The 18,595-nt window shown below is 40.4% G+C and overlaps 3 protein-coding genes across 3 annotated transcripts; 2 read left to right on the top strand and 1 right to left on the bottom strand.

Annotated features, from left to right (window-relative positions):
- Nucleotides 1-358: 358 nt before the first annotated feature.
- PKNH_0718000 (fatty acid elongase, putative) lies at nucleotides 359-2,026 on the bottom strand (the record flags this gene model as incomplete). Its single annotated transcript, XM_002258435.1, has 1 exon — nucleotides 359-2,026. The coding sequence occupies one exon, from the start codon at nucleotides 2,024-2,026 to the stop codon at nucleotides 359-361; it is 1,668 nt and encodes a 555-aa protein (XP_002258471.1).
- A 3,390-nt stretch (nucleotides 2,027-5,416) lies between these two features.
- PKNH_0717900 (regulator of chromosome condensation-PP1-interacting protein, putative) lies at nucleotides 5,417-13,408 on the top strand (the record flags this gene model as incomplete). The annotated part of the gene is made up of 1 exon (XM_002258434.1): nucleotides 5,417-13,408. The coding sequence occupies one exon, from the start codon at nucleotides 5,417-5,419 to the stop codon at nucleotides 13,406-13,408; it is 7,992 nt and encodes a 2,663-aa protein (XP_002258470.1).
- A 2,052-nt stretch (nucleotides 13,409-15,460) lies between these two features.
- On the top strand, nucleotides 15,461-18,568 carry PKNH_0717800 (TLD domain-containing protein; the record flags this gene model as incomplete). The annotated part of the gene is made up of 2 exons (XM_002258433.1): nucleotides 15,461-15,565; nucleotides 15,875-18,568. The coding sequence occupies 2 exons, from the start codon at nucleotides 15,461-15,463 to the stop codon at nucleotides 18,566-18,568; spliced, it is 2,799 nt and encodes a 932-aa protein (XP_002258469.1).
- Between the last annotated feature and the right edge of the window lie 27 nt (nucleotides 18,569-18,595).

Below are 18,595 nucleotides of genomic sequence, written 5' to 3'. Positions count from 1 at the left end.
TAGTCATTGGCATACAAGTCGTTTAAATGGACATAACACTTCATTAAAAATAAAATACGTATACGTATATGTATGTGTATGTGTATGTATATATATATTTTTTTTTTTTTACCATCCAAGAGTGCACCAGTTGGGGGATGGGGCGTACACAATAGTGCTTGGTACCCGTTCAAATGTACTTGTCATTTTACCTCCCGGACGATGTGCTACAACGGACGGGTATAAAATCTCGAAGACGATAAAACGCTTTTCTCCCCTATGAGGGTAACGGTTAAGGGGAGATTTCTTCTTATTCGCATGGTCCAACCTCTACTCCTGCCGCAGGCTCCCCGCAATATGCAGTGACCCACTGATCGTTTCAATGCCCGTGCAGTTTGTGCGACTTGTTAAAAATCTTGGTAGAGTAAATTTCGATGAGCCACCTGAGTGCGCCGTGTACACACAGGCCCAGTAACGCATCGTTGTACACGCGCAGTCCGTAATATATAGGGAGAATTAAGCAGACAATGTAGAGGAGGTAGTTCTGTATTACCTGCTTAGCCATGCCAAGAAGTGTAAGTTCGGCAGATTTCTTTACTGACTGGTCAGGCGAAATGGACTCCAAATTTTTGCTAATACTTTCGATGGGGGATTTGTATATGATGTAGGAAATTATGGATCTGTTGTAAAGGTCTTTAATTAGGAAGATGACTTTGTTCGTTCTGTTTTTTCCTTCGTTAGGAGTGTGCACCACATTTGTTCGTCGATTCGCATGTACATTCATTTGTCCACTCATCTGTTCATTCGCATGTACATGTATCTGTGCATTCCCGTGTGTGCTCCTCTTTGTGGCAAAATCCCCCACCAGCTGACGCCCTGCAATGAGTGATTGGCCCCCTCTCTCCATAACAGCTGACTCATGCGCAATCCTCTTAAGCCTCTCCGAATAAAAATTTACAAAAAGGAATATGGTGTCATGCGCATACGTTGCGAGACCATTGAAGCAAAGGAGAAATGTCTTAATCATATGTACAGTCATTTTTTTTAAGAAGGCCATATTGGAAAAGTACTTATCCTTATAAATGTTAAATAAGTCTGTCTGCTCGAAAACGTTTGAGTCGCCTATTTTGTTCTTCCAAATGTTACAATAATGAGTGTTAAAATGAAAGGAGCAACTGAGTAACGTTAACGTGAATACACATCCAATAGACACTTCAATGAATAACCTTAGAGTGTCATTACTTGTACATATCATTATAAGTCCAATGAGTCCCAATATATGTACGCTGATAATGTACGTGGCAACGTTGCTTTTTACATTTTTGCAATAATTATTAAAATAAAAATTTAAAAACAATATGGCATATGTTAAGTATAAAGCTAAACTAGCTATTGCATTTTTTACGTATATTTCATTATCCACATTTTTTATAGCATAGTAGGAAATAAAAATGCCAATGAACATTTGAAGTATTTGCAAACATGTTATAAATCGCCTGACCTTGTACAGAATTTTTGGGACTATATAAATAAAGCCAAAATAAAAATACATAATAGTGTGGACCACTAAGTTGAGAAAGACAAAGTAATGCGCGTGAGAAACTAACTCTTTCTGAGAATATAAACAATAGATAACTACACTTAAGTGATGGTAACTGTGTAAGAATGTTAATTTTTTTTTTTTTAAAATTAGAAATATGGTATCTCCATACTCCACTACTTTTGTCAGCGTGAAAATACTGATGACTGCTCTTGTTTCCGGTTTGTACTCTGTCTCCTCCAGAATTATACTCTTCAACACACTTGGATCATATATAAGGATAAGCAACACTCCTATAAGGGAGAACACCGACAGGCACACATTCCATGCCACCTTCAACGCCTTCGCCTCTATCTCCTTCCTCTTCCTCATCACCTTTTGCAATATCAACACTACGGGGATGTACAGCAGAGAAATCAGTAGAATCGTTTTCTCGTACTTGCCCGCCAGTTCTCTGCCCTTACCGGGCACCCAGAATGCACGACTCAGGGGGCTCCAGCCTCCCATGGGGGCATTTACACGGTGTCGCGCGAGATTCTAGGCGTTTCCGCGGTGGTTGCCGCGGTGATTGTGGTACCTCCTATTTCCTGTTGCTACCTTCTGGTGCCTTCTGCTAACATGTGCTTCGCGCTGCTGTACACGCCTCTCGCAGGGGGAAATGCCTCCGCGTTCTGTTCTGCCACAGTGTTGTTCTTAATGTTCTTGCCCTAACAGAATATTTCTGCTACTCCTCATAAGTCATTTGGGGAATTCTTAACTAGCTATTTTGATTGCTCCTCATTTATTATTTTATTTTATTATTTTTTTTTTTTCTCTCCATTTTGTGTGCTTTATTTATTTTATTTATTTTATTTTATTTTTTTTTTCCTTCCCCACCACAAACGACATGCAACCAGAACGCGAGAAGAATGGAACCTCATGCAACGACACATTGCCTCCCCTCCCATTTCGATGAGATGGCTTCAGCGAGAAAAAAAGAACCTTTCAACACTGGAACCGACATTCGTCCCCCCGTGCGTTCGGACTAGCTAAAACAAATGCGCACATAAATGTATATGTTTGTAGTAGGGACCCTATGTAAGCGGATTCACACCCTTAGCAATTGACCTGTGCCTTTATAGAAAGATCCCGTAGCATCGTAAGAAGGAATTGATCAAATAGAAAAATGCACAAATGGACAAATGCGCAAAGATGGGGGTGAAAGCAGACCTACAAATGTATCACCTGAAGAAACCCAGAAGAAAACGCTGCACGGGAATCACGCATGGAGTATCTGCTTTCTGTCAGAGGGGAAATAGCTAATTTTTCCCTCACCTGCATGAATATGCCTCCGCCTGCACAGGATTGTTCTGCTATTAAGCAAATTCAAGTTGATCCTCCCCTTCCAATTGGTACTTTAACCAATTTTGCCATATGGCTGGAGAACAGTCGTGCACAGAGAGTTGAGATCCCCTTAGCGAATTAATTTTTTTTTTTTTTTTTTTACTCTCCCTGGGGATGTATACAATCGGTGCACAATTTACTGTGCATCGGTTTTACCCCCAGTTGTCTTTCACAATTCCCGTAAAGGGGCACAACTAATATACCCATTTTAACTTCACGTTGCAGATGATCATGGACGAAGGGAAGGTTCGCTAAGCAGTCAAGGGTATTTTGTTACACAGTGCTACATAGACCGAAGCCAGAAGGGTGAAAGGTTGATGACATATAATTTTTGTTCAAATTAGGAGAGATGAGCTTCTCCACTGCTGGATCATTTCCACCTATGTGTATGCCAATTGGAGCGAAGTCACATTAAAAAAAAAAAAAAAAAAAAGGTTTGGACACGCTGTGCGCACACCAATTGGGGAAATATCCAAGGAGACTTCACTCCATGTGTTGTCTCATTTGATTCCATTCTTTTGTCATCAGCACATTGAAGCACAGAATTTTGTCCATTTTTTTTTTTTTTTTTTTCCCCTCTTTTTTTTAACCCTACGTTATTAAAAGAATATGGGAGGGTACTATTCGCGCTAGCGAAAGAGAGGGAAGAGAGTTGTAAAAGATTGCAAATGGTTATGCATTATTCCATGTCCCCTTTTTATGATTATCCATCGTTCAGAACGTCTGTGCGCCTAATTCGTTGTGCCTCCCCGCTATTTTTCTTTAGCCTTTTTCGAGGCCTCTTAATTTATGCTGCCCCTTCATGCATTTGGACTTTTTTTTTTTTTTTTTTTTTTTTTTCATTTTGCGAAAAAGCACGAGACGGGCCCTCTCCTCCAGTGGAGCAAATGCCCCACGAGCAGTGCCATGGTGAGCGCAAGAGTTGTTCCTCATTCTGTCCGCACGGGTCGTGCGTTTTCGCACATATTACCTGTTACGCAAACGGCACATTCGTTGTGCACATTTCCCCGAGTGGCGCTCTTTCCTCAGAAAATTCCGCAGTTTTCTGATTTTTATTTGTATTCCCTTTTTTCCCCTGCTACGCCTAGCGTATTCCGTGTAACTCCTTTATTTTGTGTTCACTGCGCGTTACATTTGCAACACATTTGCGTATATGTTTGCCATATATTTGCGATACGTTTGCCATATATTTGATTACATTTGCGATACATTTACGTTGCGTTTTCCTTTCTTTTCCGTCATTTTTTCGTCTCACCTGTTTCATTTTTTTTTTTTTTTTTTTCATTTCCCCTTCGTTTTTATTTCCGTATGCTTTTCCGCCCACCCTTCCTGCATCCGAAAAAGGGAACAGGGGATGCCTCGCAGGAAATTCTCTGTTCTCCGCATTTTGTGAGGAGTGCCCTGTTTGGACGGTTAAACGTAATTTTGTTTTTTTTTTTTTTTTTTTTTTTTTTTTTTTGCCTGTGCCACATTTCTTGCGTTAATTCCCCCGTGTCCACTATGTGTGTACACCCATTTTGACGGCTTGAAAAAGTTTTCCACGGATATCGTGTCGTTTTTTCCTTCATTTTTTTTTGACTCCACGATCTAGCCTACTCGCTGTGTGCACGACGTTCGTGTCCATCCTCGTGTCTGTAGTAGTTCTGTTCGCCTTTAAAAAGTGCAGCGCGAGCAACATGCCCATCATGCGTGGTGCTTTGCCGATGGTTGGACAACGGGGATAAGTTCCCCAACTAGGAGACACGTACATATGAGTGTGCATGTACATGTATGCTTATATGTGTATTTTTTATCCCCTTTTTTTTTGTTCATCATTTTACAATTTGTTGATCGTCCAACGGGGCGTGTCCGAAACAGGGGAAAGCCTACACCGATATTTGCTCCATTCAATTTGGTGACAATTTCTCTGCCACCGCATATTCCGTGAATTGGCCACTCCCTTGAGGCAACAGCAGGCCGTATTTCGTTAGTTTGTATTTCTCCACCGATGAATGTTCTCCTTTTTTAATACATCAAAAAGTGATGGAGATAAATGACGCATGAAGATAGGGTATACTGAGTTTTGTCCTCATGTGCAGTTCTTATCTATCTGCCTACGTATCGTTCCTCTTTTACCTTTTTTGTGAAATATTCTGAACAATTCACAATTTTTTTTTTTTTTTTTTTTTTTTTTTTTTTTTTTTGTTCAGGTAAAAATTGGGAATTTTGTTCTTTCTTACATTTGTTTAGTGATTTTTTTTTTTTTTTTTTTTTATTCATTTTAGAAGTATCCTGTTTTTTTTCCGTTCCATTTGTTCCGTCACAACTTTGCAACATTTGTTTCATTCCGTTCTGTGTGTGTCTTGACAAGTGTGTAAGTCTACACAAGTGAATAGGTAATAACTCCCCCTAACTTAGCGAATTCCCTTTCGCACTGTCCCTCCTCCTCCTCCTGTATGTGTGTGTGTGTGTGTGTGCGCACAAGAGATATGAAAAATTAAAAAAAAAAAAAAAAAAAAAAAAAGTACAGAAGAAATGTCAGGAGAGAAAAAAGGCAGTAAGATTCACGTGTTTGTAATAAATGATGCGAAGAATGATGATTGGGATAAGGAGGATCTTGACGATGCGTACAACACGGATGGTGACACACCCAAGGGAGGCAGTCCGAATGATGAGGTTACTGTCGAGGGAGATAAGTCAAAGGTGATAAATTTCAAAAAGAATAAAAAAAAAGAAATTATAAGGCATAAAATGTACCATCCCCAGGTGAAAATTGTAAAAGTGAGTTGTGGAAAATCCATCATTGGATTCTTGTCAGTAGTTGGCAAAATTTACTGTTGGCATTTGAACGATTTTGATGATTTTGACAAGAATGTACCCTACTTATTAGTGGACCCTGTTTTAAAAAATAAAATAATTCACGATGTCAGTAGTGGAGATAATCACATTGCCTTTATATCGAAGGAGGGGGATTTGTTCACTTATGGGGACAACACCTATGGACAGTTGGGCAATGGAGATGATACTACTTTTGAGTATGAGGATGAGTTATTATCTACCCGTGAGTGCACACCAGATTTAACTTCAGAAAGGGTTCATTCGTTTTCAACCGTAGAGGAAGATGTGGAAGGACCTAGGAACCCTGACGAGGTAGACATGGGAACGAAAAAGAAAAAACACCAAGTGAATAAAGTGAGTAAAGTAAACAAAGTGCACAAAGTAGATGTAGAGAACAATATCGTGAAATGTGTCTATGCAAGGGATAAGTATACGCTATACCTCACGATCGATGGATTCTTATACGGGTTCGGTTTGATAAATGAGCATTTCATCCAAGGACACAAAAATAGAGCGATGAAGAAAAGAATTCTAACAAGACCAAGTCTGATAGATACAAATAATATAGCTTTTAAGAAAATAGCCATTGGAAATAATTTCATTCTGGGTATCAGTTTTAACAACTCTCTCTACTCCTGGGGGGATAATACCAATGGTGTATTAGGATACGATGACTGTACAGAGAGTTACGAACCCAAATTAGTTGATAGCATTAAAAACGTAACTTACGTTAGTGCCGGAAGGGTAAGTCTTTGCAAAACGGTAGAAGACGACTTGTACATCTGGGGAGGGACCTACGGATGCAAGCCTGGTATGGTCAAAAATAAATTCAGCCAAATGGTTGTTAACAAAAATTATATTATCGGCTTGTGTGCCAAGAGGAATATCTGGGTAAAAAGGATAGACACAATTTCTCATGGGTACTACATTAACAATTTAAAAATGGATTTGCTCTGCTCCTACGATAATTTGATCATCGGTGTTGAGAATCATGGGCAAGGGGAATTAGAACCCCTTCATGCAGATGCAAAGGTAACTATTCATAGCGGGTCCTTAAGGAAGGGAAAGGACCAAGTTGAAAGTACTCCACTGGGGGGAGATGATTTGATACATATTGCAAAAGAAGATGAAGGAGCATCAAACTGCTCTACAGATAATTTGAAAGAACTTAAGGGTGTCGAAGTGGCCGACCATGTAAACGGTGTGGATGGCCATTTGTCTGATGGAAATGTCCCCCTTCAGGAAGGAGAGGAAAGCGAACAGGAAAACTTCTCCATTGACAAATTCGTCAGTACAGTGCCTACCCCGGGGGAAGTGCCCCCCTCAGACCTGAGAAAAGACATTGCTCAAAACTGTAATGGTGATGGAGATAATGAGGATAGCACCCCCAATGAACGCCTCACAAATGAAGAAGAAAAATCTAGTGAGATCCCCCAGGTAGACTCAAAGTTATGTTTCGACCAGAAGAATCAATTCGAATATGAAGGAATGTCCAAAAGTGATTTTCTCAAAGTAGATACAACAAATGAATCCGATTGTATGGGGGAAATGTCTCACTCATGGAATACGAAGAAAAATACCTCTCATGAGAATGAACGAACGGGGAATATGTACGAGAAATTGATAGATGCAGAAAGGAAGGAGAATGATTATTTCGATGAGGAATACTATAATGATGAGGAGAAGCATTTCTTAAAAACCAACTTTTATGGGAAACCAGAAATTCCCAATGTAAGTAAAATAGGAGGAGGAGTATCCACCAACAAGATAGCTAAAGGGAAGGAAAAACTGAACTTAAAATCGGCATTGAAGAAATTTCCTAGCAGTGAGAGACTAAAAAAGAGCGTTTCCTTTTCTAATTACGTCTATGATTTTACGAAGAGCAACTACGAGTTGATGAGCGGAGTGTCCATCGATGAGGAGATGGAAGCGACGAACGAGACGGGCGCGATGAACACAATGAAGAGTATAACCCCGACACACGCAACACACGAAACTCATGCAACGCACGAAACCCACGCAACGGTAGTCGATAGAACGAACCAAATGGCCGAATCTGCGCTGGGCCCTCTTCCCATTTTCCACAATGACCCTCCACGTGGCAAGGAAACATGTGTGTCAGAATATGTCGGCGTAGATGTAGAGGCCAACAATGCATGGACAACCCATCCTCCAGATGAAGACATTTTTCTGAATGGTCTTGAAAACATGCCAAGTGGAAATCTTTCCGAGGATAAATTGAGTAGCCAGTTCATTTGGGATGATCCCCCACAGGAATGTATATCTATGGACCCTTCGTTAAATGAAAATTGCGATAAAACTATCGTAGGACCAATGAGAGAAGAAGGTTGTTCTCCACCACATGCGACTGCAAATCGGATTGTAAGTGAAGTCAGAGTGCATGAAGATAATATAAAAAAAGGAGAAGCGTTAGAAGGAGACACAAAGTATATGCAACCCCTTATAAATGACCCTGATAAAGTTGGATCAATGGAAAATACCCCCACCGAGAGTGTCGACACGAGGTGCACTAACTGGGGATGCACATTCGAAAGTAGGGAATCCTTTCTGAGTGAAAATTACGACATGGAGTGGGGGCTATCCGAAAGGGGAGCGCCAATTATAGATATTCTTAAGGAGCGGAAAAAAAACGAGAAGGCAAAAGGTAACGTGAATATCGAACTGAATTACAACCAGAATGGAAATTTCAAACAAACAGGAGAGTACCATATCGTTGGTAGTAACTGTATTGATAATTATGAGCAGGTAGATGGTGAGTCATCTAAGACGGAAATAGTCACTTCGGAGGAGAAAAAGTGGGGAAGAGGGTTCGACTGGAATGGAAGTAGCTCCACGCTAAGCGGTACCACTTTAAGAGTTCAGGACACAGTTCAGCTAGCTAAAATGAAAGGCACAGAAAACTTCTTTACACAGAACCTAAGTCAGCCTAGTAGTATAAGCGCAACCACGAAACTGCTCGCACTAAATAGCAATAATAATGGGAAGACAGATGAGGGGTCCATTACCTCCAGGGTAAGCATTTCTTTAAGGAAGAAAAATAAAAAATGTAGAAAGAAATTAAAAATAAAATACCATATATATAAAAAAGGAAAATGCAAGATTAGAAAAAAGAAGCTGAAGATTCCAAAGGAGATGCCCCCCGTTGGTACAGAACTAACTCTATTGCATCCTCCTCAGGTGAAACGAAAAAAGATAACCAAGCTGAAAACGACACCTACCCAGTTGAAGGAGGAAAAAAAGGAGAATGATAAAGTAGACCCCCCTTTGGTTGTAAATAACGATGTAATTAGAACGAATGTGATTGCTCCCTTAGATATTTGCCAATGCTGTGGAGGGCGCTCCCCCCATAGTACAAACATTCAACTGGTTGAAAAGAAAGACAATACCCATAAGAAGGGATATCCAGGAAAAACGCTACTGGAAGATGGCTACACAAAGACCTCCTCGTCGATGAATAAAAAAGGTTCCACCTGCGATGACAACCCCTCTGTGAAGGAGAAAAACAAAAAAAAAACCCTTAGGAGTGATAACGCAACGAAAATGAAAGCGCAAAAAACGGAGAAAAAGCAAGTCTTGCTGATGAGCAAGGATAAACCTGTGTGTAGCAACAAAAGTTGTGCTTTCAAGGGGGGAGCTCAGAATGGACAATTTTGCATAACTTGTTCTGATGAAAATGATAAAAGTGGTGCAAGTACAAATGGTATGTTGGTATCCTCTACCGACCAATGCAAAAACGGTAGGAAGATTGGAGTAGTCAAAATGAGGAGGAATTCATCCGTATCGAACATTTATAACGATGTGTATCCAGATGCAAATCAGGAAAACATATTGAAGTGCTCCAAGTTGAAAAGAAATAATTATTTTTCCGATTCGGAGAATAGAACCATCTCCTCCGAACAGGCATACTCAGGGAGTACAGCAGATTTACACCCCATCCGTGTATTGTGCAAAAGTGAATCCTCCTCCAACTGTCATGATAATAGTATAGGTGAGGTAAGCGAGAAAAAATGGAAAGACAATTTAGAATGTATTAAGCAAACTGGGAAAGGAGCAAAGAATATGGAAGCTTCTTTACATTTGGGAGTAGCTCACGGAGGTATCAATTTGGAAAAGAATCCCGTTAGCAGAGGTAGAATGGATAATTGTGCAGGTAGAAAATGCTCCCATGGAAGTCATCCTAGTTTGGAGAAAAATACTTATTCGAGTCAACACTTCCCTCTTAAAGGATGCTTAAGTGGAGGGGAAGAGATTTCCTGTGCATGTAGTGAGATGGAGAAGAAGAAGAGTGATAAGAAAAAGTGCAGCAAACATAAATGTGGCAAACGAACAAATGACGAACTACCAGGGGAGAGAAAAGCACATGCATCGGGGGGAAGCCAACTCGCTCGAATCGAGTGGACGAGCAACCAAGACCTCTCCAGGTGCTACCACGCAGGAGATAGCTCACCCCAAGCAAATTCAGAAATAGTTCTCCACGATGAAGCGGCGCAGGCACGTGTCGAGACAGTGGAAACTATACGCATGTCCCTCAAGAAGAAAGTGAAAAGGAAAACCAGTGAAGGGGCACTGTGTCTTTATAGCCCAAGTGGGTCGAATGAAAAAAAGGTTGGAGTGTCGAAAGGGGGAATGTCGAAAGGGGAAAGGTCGAAAGGAGGAGTGTCGAATGAGGGAGTGTCGAAAGGGGGAGTGTCGAATGAGGGAGTGTCGAAAGGGGGAGTGTCGAATGAGGGAGTGTCGAAAGGGGGAGTGTCCAAAAGGGGAGTGTCCAAAAAAGGGAAGCAAAAAGAAAGCGCAGAGAGCTTCTCCATTTCCAGTAAGGATTCCACCATCAAATGCAATAGGAAGATTGATTCACGGAGTGGGTCGAGGGGTAGCGCGAAAGCTGGCAAAATGAACCAGGTGGGGAATGAACAAGTAATTGCGCTAAGTGACAAGGAGGAGGAGAAGCAGAAAAAAATAGAAAACACCATTAAAGGGATAAGGGTCGATTCGAAGAATTGCAAGGGGAGGGATGTTCTGAAAAAACTAGGTAGACAAATCAGACGAATGAAAAACGACATTGCTCTGGATAGAGACTCAGACAAAGTGGAAAGAAGAAAAGGAAGAGAACAGAACGATGAGGGAGAATTCAAAAGACAAATTGAACTCATCGATGGGGGTTACTGCGCAGAAGAAAAGGAGGAATGCAAACGGTTGTACGAAAGAGTGAAAGGAAAACTACGTACTGATCATGTAGACGGAGAGATAATCTCCCTGGGGATGGAAAAAAAACGCATGAAGAAACTGCTGAAAGATGTACAATACATTTATAAAGAGTACAAGTATATTAAAAAAGAGAAGGAAGAAAATGAGAGGAAAAAAAATTATTTAAAAAAGGCTTTGGAGAACACTGTTATGAAAACGAACCAAGTGATCAGACTAAACAAAAGCTCCTTCCAAATTTATATGGACAAAATGAGAAAAGAAAATTTATTTTTAAAAAATGAATTAGATGAAGAATCTCACCAACATCACTACGACCTCCAGCAGTTAGTCAACAAAATTACGCACTTGGAAAATGCCAAAGATATGATAGCTAGACAGAATGATGAAGTCAGCAAAAGGAACATGGATCTAACCGTTGAGTGTGAAAAATACAAAAAGAGAGAAGAAGAAATGAGAAACACTATTGATAGTTATAAGGAAAATTTAGAAAAGGAAAAAAAAAAAAAAAAATACATTTTGCGGAAGATTGAAAATTCCTTGAGGAGGTGGGAAGTAGATTACAACGAGCTGAAGGAGAAATACAACTCGGTGAGGGCGCAGAATGGGGAACTGCTCAAGCGTAGCGATGAATTGGCTAAGCGGAACGATGATCTGGTGCAACGAAATGATGATCTGGTGCAACGAAATGATGACTTGGTACAACGAAATGATGACTTGGTACAACGAAATGATGATCTGGTACAACGGAACGAGGAACTACGCGAGGATGTACGTGCATTGCGTAGAGAACTACACACCAGGAAAGGCGTAGTAGGAGGGAATGGTGCACAAGAAGTTGACGGATTAAGTGAGAAATGGACCCCCTCCAAAAGGGATACAGCTCCTACCGCAGTTATGAATAATTCTAATGGTAGTATGTTAGAGGATCTGTCCATTCGCGCCAGCAGTAAGAATAGCACCAAATGGACTCATGGTAGATATCCTCTTAGTGACCAATCCAGAGAAGACAATAAATCAAAGCAAATTGAAGAGAAGGAGCAGTTGAATTCGGAAGAGGAGAACATTCACAAGGGGGAAGCTTTATCAATCCATTTAGCATTCCTAAAGGATAAGTTAAAGGAAAAATACAAGAATCCCTCAAAGGAGGGAGAATTCCTGGTGGATCCCATCCTGGAAGGGATAATTCAAATGGCTCTTAATCATTTGGGAAAACAGAGCGAAGGAAGGAGTAGTGGCCAGTCGGCGGGAAGCGATGCACATCTGCGTAGTGCATATCCGAATGGTGAACATCCAAATGTCGAGGCTAATATGCTAAACACTGTTAGTTCGGATAGAATGAGGAATATGGAGAGAAGTGCTACTGCCCGCGGAGAAGACTCAAAAAACGAAAATCACAAGTTCATCATGCAACAGGTGGAGGAAGGAATGACAGCCATCGATGGAATAAAACAAAAGTACACATACGAAAATGAAGGGGAAGCTACCCTCACACAACCAGTGCAAGGGCACCATATCACGAGCAACGAAACTACAGAGTCGAGAACAGATACTTGTGATACGCTGTCCAGTGAAATGCATGTGGAATCCGAAGATAGCTTTGCTCTACAGACGGTCACGCGAGAGGGGAAGTTAGAAAGAGCAAAGAAAAAATCTACAAAGGGGGAGACACAAAAATTGAACAGGCGTAAGATGAATTACACCCCCTCTGCAAACCTCACAGGATTGAAACCCGCAATGCATAATGCTATACACTCCGACTTGCCCAATGAAAGGACCGAAAATGTAAATAGCATGAATGATCCGAGTGGACCATGTGGAATAGTCCAGTGGGTAGACGACGATGGGGAAGCAAGCCAAACAGATGATCAACATATAGTAAGTGGACACCTGGAAAGAAAAAAAAAAAAAAAAAAAAAAAAACTTCACAGTGGAAAAGATAACTATAACGATGGAGAAACACACGGGGTGAACGAGTACCCCCTCGATGAGCGCCTTTTAAAAACGAAGATTCGAGATCTCAACGAGAAGAGTGTTCCCAAGGAAGAGGGTGTAAACGAGTCCACTTCGCCATCGAACGAGATTATCACAAAGACCCTTTCAAAAAAAAACACACAATTAAAAGAAATCCAAAAGAACGATTTTCTTTTGCTCCATGATACGAACAGGATAAATAAAAGCAATACATTTGACCAAGTCACCACAGAGGGCGATTCTTCGACAGAAAGGAGGAAGGAGGTGATCCATCCTGTGGATGGTAAAAATGTAATGCGGGGAGTCACCGATCATACGCACAAGCAGAACAGGCAAGGTGGCAATTCGAAGGAGAAGAAGAAGGAACTGAATGCAATGTTGGATTCTATTTTCGATACATCCTCGGACCACTCATCCATCAGTGCAAACATGATGAGTATTCAGAGCTTGATTGAGAACAACCTCAAAAATATTTTCAGCGTGCAAGATTAGAGGCCACCCACCTTTAGGGTTCATCATTAGAGGGAATCGCTTGTGGGGATATATCCGTACGCGCAAGACGCATTGCATGTGGCTCTGGGCATCGTGCATGCGGGGGTATGACACGTGCAGAGGCCACAAGGACGTCATTCTTATTCCACCAGGTAGTCATCAGTGGATGGCAATTCATAGGCTACGCATAATCCACCAACAAATTCGAACCCTTTACACCTTTAAGAAGGTGCACTCCGTTGAGCTCTGCCTATTTCACTCGTCACGACGCATGTCACTATGCATGTCACGATGCATGTCACGATGCCGCGAATGGAACAATAGCGTGGAAGCCGAATGGGAAGGAAGAATTGAAAGAAAAGAAAACAAACTTCAAAGCCAAACGAACAGACTGATGCGATCCCCCTTCCATGTTGCCATGCGGCGAGTTGACAGAATGGGCAACCATCTCGTAGTTCCCCAAAACGTGCGTCATACATGGACAACTCAAAAGAGGTGCGTTTCTTTCGCCACACACAGGGAGACATTGACCCAAGAGGCTAAAGGAACACACATACAAACACGCCAAGATAACACTGACCATGGCCTGGCAAATGCATGTGTCTACATGCAATTGTTTTCCGAGCCACACTCCTATCTGCATGCATGACAGTATATGTTGAACACACATTCGTACGCGTATGTAAAAAATACGTACATGGTAAACGTGCGCAAATGATACCATTGCATTTCAAAAGAAATCCTTTCATACTATATTTCATTCTCGTACTTTTTTTTTTTTTTTTTTTCTTATTAAAAAGGATTAAATGGCAATCATTTGGTTCACATAAGGAATAGATAACTTATTTGGTCTGCCTAATTCTTCAAAGGCAAAAAAGTTAACACTTTTTTTTTTTTTTTCATCTTTTTTTGGCAAATATCGATTTGTTTTGGATAAAAAATTGCTACACGTATATAGTATAAATGCATACATACGTATGTATAAGTTCAATTCCACACAGCACATAATTTTTTCTTGAGATGTTTTCCTCTTTTTCGTTACAAGCGAGTAATATTTCGCGAAACCCTTTTGACAGCACTTAAGATAGCGTTTGTTAATTTTGTTAATTTCTAAATATTTATTCTCCACTCGTCGCCCAATTTTTTTTTTCTTTTTTTTTTTTTTTTTTTGCTTCTTTCCTATACATTTGTGCTTTTCAAAATACGCAATTTTTTTTTTTTTTTTTGTATTCCACACCCCCACCCCATTTGCTTACCTCCTGTTTCCTTTGCTTGGGGATTTTTCAAAAGTGGCAGCTCATGGTGTGACATTAAAAAGTGACACAATTGACAGTCCATAACTCGCTTAGCACGAAATGAAAAAAAAAATTAAAATAAAATAAAACATTTGTCAAATTGTACATGTTTTCCCCCCTTTTACACTTATTTACGATTTTCTTTTTTTTTTTTTTTTTTTTTTTATTCAATTCAAATGGAGCCATTCTTTCAACGAGGGAAAATCATTAGTGTGCATTTTTTTTTATTTTTTTAAACCCATTATATCGTAAGGAATATAGCATGTTCGATGCAAACCGAATAAGACACATATGAAAAGGTGTATATTTGCATACCATTTTCAGGGGATTTTTTTTTTTTTCCTCGCATATAATATGCTACACGTTTTACATTCCTGCATCGCGCGTCCTTACACTTGGTAATGGTAATGCGTTGTCCCTCTTCGTCGATTAGTGGCCACTCCCTTAAATAGCGGCTTCCCCCTTTTTGAAAGTGCCAGTAGTTGAGCGTTCACCCCCCTTGTGCAATGGTTTTCTTGTGAAAACGACCAGTCACCACACTAATCGGCTTATACTGTTTTTACTTTTATATTTTTTTGCCTTCTTTACAATTTTCAGTACATTTCTGCTACTTTTTTTTTATTTCGTTTTTGCTGCGTTCTTATTACATCAGCAGTGTAGTGCATTTTTGTGAAACTTTCTTTTTAATGTTTGCTCGCACCACAGCCCCCCCCGAAGAACAGTGCTGGAAAATGCAAACAAAACCCAGTTTCAAACGATGGATGAAAAGCAAACGGACGACAAGATAAAAGTTTTGAACGTCTTTCAGAATGAAGAAATAGCTGGCAACAGGGAAAAAATGCACTACCCCAACAAGTTCGAAGTAGGAAAACCTTCAGCGGCAGAAGTTTGCGCGAACGCGCCAATATTTATATGACCCGTTCATATTATTTCCATGTGTAACAATATGCGTGAATTTTTGCGCGCAAATGGAGCAGAACTATGTGTGTATGTGTGTATGTATGTGTGTGTGTGTATACGTTTTGGCAATCGACAGCTACCACGCCGCTGTGCGACCAGTGTACAGCCAAAAGGTTATTGCTGTTCAGGTTTTTTGAGCTATTTTTTTGTCATTTTTACACCATTGTACATGTATTTTTTTTTTTTTTTTTTTTTTCTTCCATTTGGCTAGTTCGAGAAGGGAATTATCCGGAACGCAATCGTGTCCACGAATTCGAGCAAGTGCATCAAACTGGAGGAAAGGGACAGGGAGAAAAAAAATTGCATCATATTTCGAGAACAATGCGAATACTGCTTGACGAATTTTTCGATAAGCGGTCACCTAATTTTAACTAAAGAATCGTTGCTGTTCGAACCAGACATGAGAGACAAAAATGTGATAACGTATGGATTTGGCACGTATCAAATTTTTATCGATTTGTACGATATTTACGAGTGTGCACATATTGTGGTGCCGACGAAGGACACCTACTTGTGTAACAATGAAGACACATGTGGTTTTATCCAAGTGTTGTTAAAAAGTATTTACCATCCAATATACGACGATGTTTCGCAAAAGAAAAATAGCACGGGTACTTGCTACAGTGGTGTGAATAACAACTCTAGCATAGATGAATTGAACAAGGAGAAAAGCGTTTCCTACTATAAATACATCAGCAGAAGCTTGTCCTATGTATTCAATTTAGCCCAACCCTTTGTTCAAGGTACGTCGCCTTTTAGGGAGGATAAAAATGACCATCTGTTTGGAGGAGTCAATTATTCTTCGAATGTTTCTAAGCATTTCACAAATGCAGACCATCAGAGAAAAGAATATGAAAATGATGATTTAAAGAAAAAAAAAAATAGCTTTTTAAATTTTGATATTTCCTCTCCAAAGAATAACATCGTGGAGCATTTACAAGACAGTGATTTAAAAATTTACCAAAAAATTAACGAGACGGATTATAGCAACGCAATTCCTGCGCACCCAAGTATAACTTATAAAAATAATTTAAATTTAGCCAACTCGGGGTATTCTTTTAAGGAAGGTGAGGCTAACAATTCCACTTTGTCTGGAAAGCAAGAAAGAGACACCTTCAGCATATCCAGGAAGATCTCTTCGAAAGAAGGATTATCTTCCGTGGGAAAGCCCGAATTGGGATTCCCCAATGTAGAAACATCAAATGGTCACTCCACCCAATCGGGTGAAATAAAAGAGGGAGACTCCATAAAGAGAGAAGACACTGTCACCTTTGCGAGCGAGGCAGAGCGTTCAGCCTCAAAGACGCTGAAGAATATTTCCTTCGAGTTGCATCAGCAATCATTGAGAAGTTCATCCACAGGGGAGAACTACAGCAATACCTGCGGAGGTATCCTTTGCGCCAATGGGAACCAGGCCCAGTGGGGAAACAAGGGACCAGAAGGAGAACCTGGGCAGAACCTCGAAGGGCCGAAAAAGGGGCAGAAGAAATATGAAGAGAAAAGCTTCATACTCTTCAGATTCTTTAACAACAGTAAGGCATACGAAACGACAACAAAGATAATCAAAGAAATTGATGAAGTGAGAAAATCAGAAAACAAAATAAAAAAAACAATCACCTCGGTGCCATTCACATCAAATGAATTGTTAAAGTGCATCATTGAACAATCTTTAATGGCCAAAGAATCCAAGAAAAAAGCACAGGGAGCGAATTCAATCAATGATGCCAAGGATATAAATTATTTACCATTAATCCCGAAATTGGAGTACATTAACGGTGCAGTAAAATTGTTAAACAAAGAAATGACTAAGCAGATAAACTACTACCTCCCCCCAACACTGAGCATCAAAATATGGAAGATGGCTTTTTGTTCGAGTATACATGGGGTTTCTTTCAAAACCCTTTATAGAAGTGTATCGAACAAAGGAAGTGTAATTTTGCTAATCTGCGATATGGACAATGTATTATTCGGCTGTTTCCTCGACAAGTTGCAATGCGAGAATAGTTACTACGGATCTGGGGAAAACTTTTTGTTTACGTTTAAAAATGGGAATAACTCCTTGAGAGGAAATAAGGAGGAAAAAATAAAAGATGAAGATAATAAGGGGAGTAATAATGGAAGCAACTGTGCCTATGAGAAGAGCATGGAGAGTTTTTATCCATTGGAAGAGAATGTTGAAAAGGTTAAGCGGAAGAACATCCCTTTAGACATGAACGAGGGGAAGTTGGGAAATAATTCAACGTCAAATTCTCAGGAAAAACTTGTTACTGATTTTGAAGACAGCTTGAAGGACTCCATTAAGGGGGATGCGAATCAGGAAGGTCCATCGCGCACTTCTGTCCATTACATGAATAGATCCAAAACGGATATACACGATTTGGATTCCGTGGAGGATGAAGAGGGGGGTAGCACTGTTGGTGGCGCGTGTAGTGGTGGAGCCTACGGTGCTAACGAAAAGGGTAACCTTACATCTGAGGGCTGTTACCATGATAACGATGAAAACGGTGACGCGTCGTCGGATGCCGTGCAGTGCAGAACAAAAATGCTTGTCGAGGAGAAATACCACCATTTAACCTCCCTCCCGGGGAAGAAGCAGCCCCTGATGAGTCACAACTCCGTAGGTACCGAAACTGGGGAAAGCAGCAAAAAAAACAGAACAAAACAAAGTTGTAATGATAATACAGCTATTCAGGTATTCAACTGGACTACTCGAAACAATTATTTTGTCTACTCAGATGAAAAATCTATAACGATAGGCGGCGGGGATAACTGTTCTCTGCTGATTAATGATGACTTGTGCAAAGGTCAGACCAACAGGAGCAGCACATACGATAATGACTTGCTTACCCACGAGGAGGAATTCGAAATTCAATTTTTGCAATTGTGGGTGTTTGACGATTTGTAGGGAGGACGTATATATCCCCCGTTTGTT

Source organism: Plasmodium knowlesi (assembly GCF_000006355.2).
Source record: "Plasmodium knowlesi strain H genome assembly, chromosome: 7".
Lineage (NCBI taxonomy): Eukaryota > Apicomplexa > Aconoidasida > Haemosporida > Plasmodiidae > Plasmodium > Plasmodium knowlesi.
Note: the sequence above shows the minus strand (reverse complement) of the source record. Positions and strands in the feature narration are given on the sequence as shown.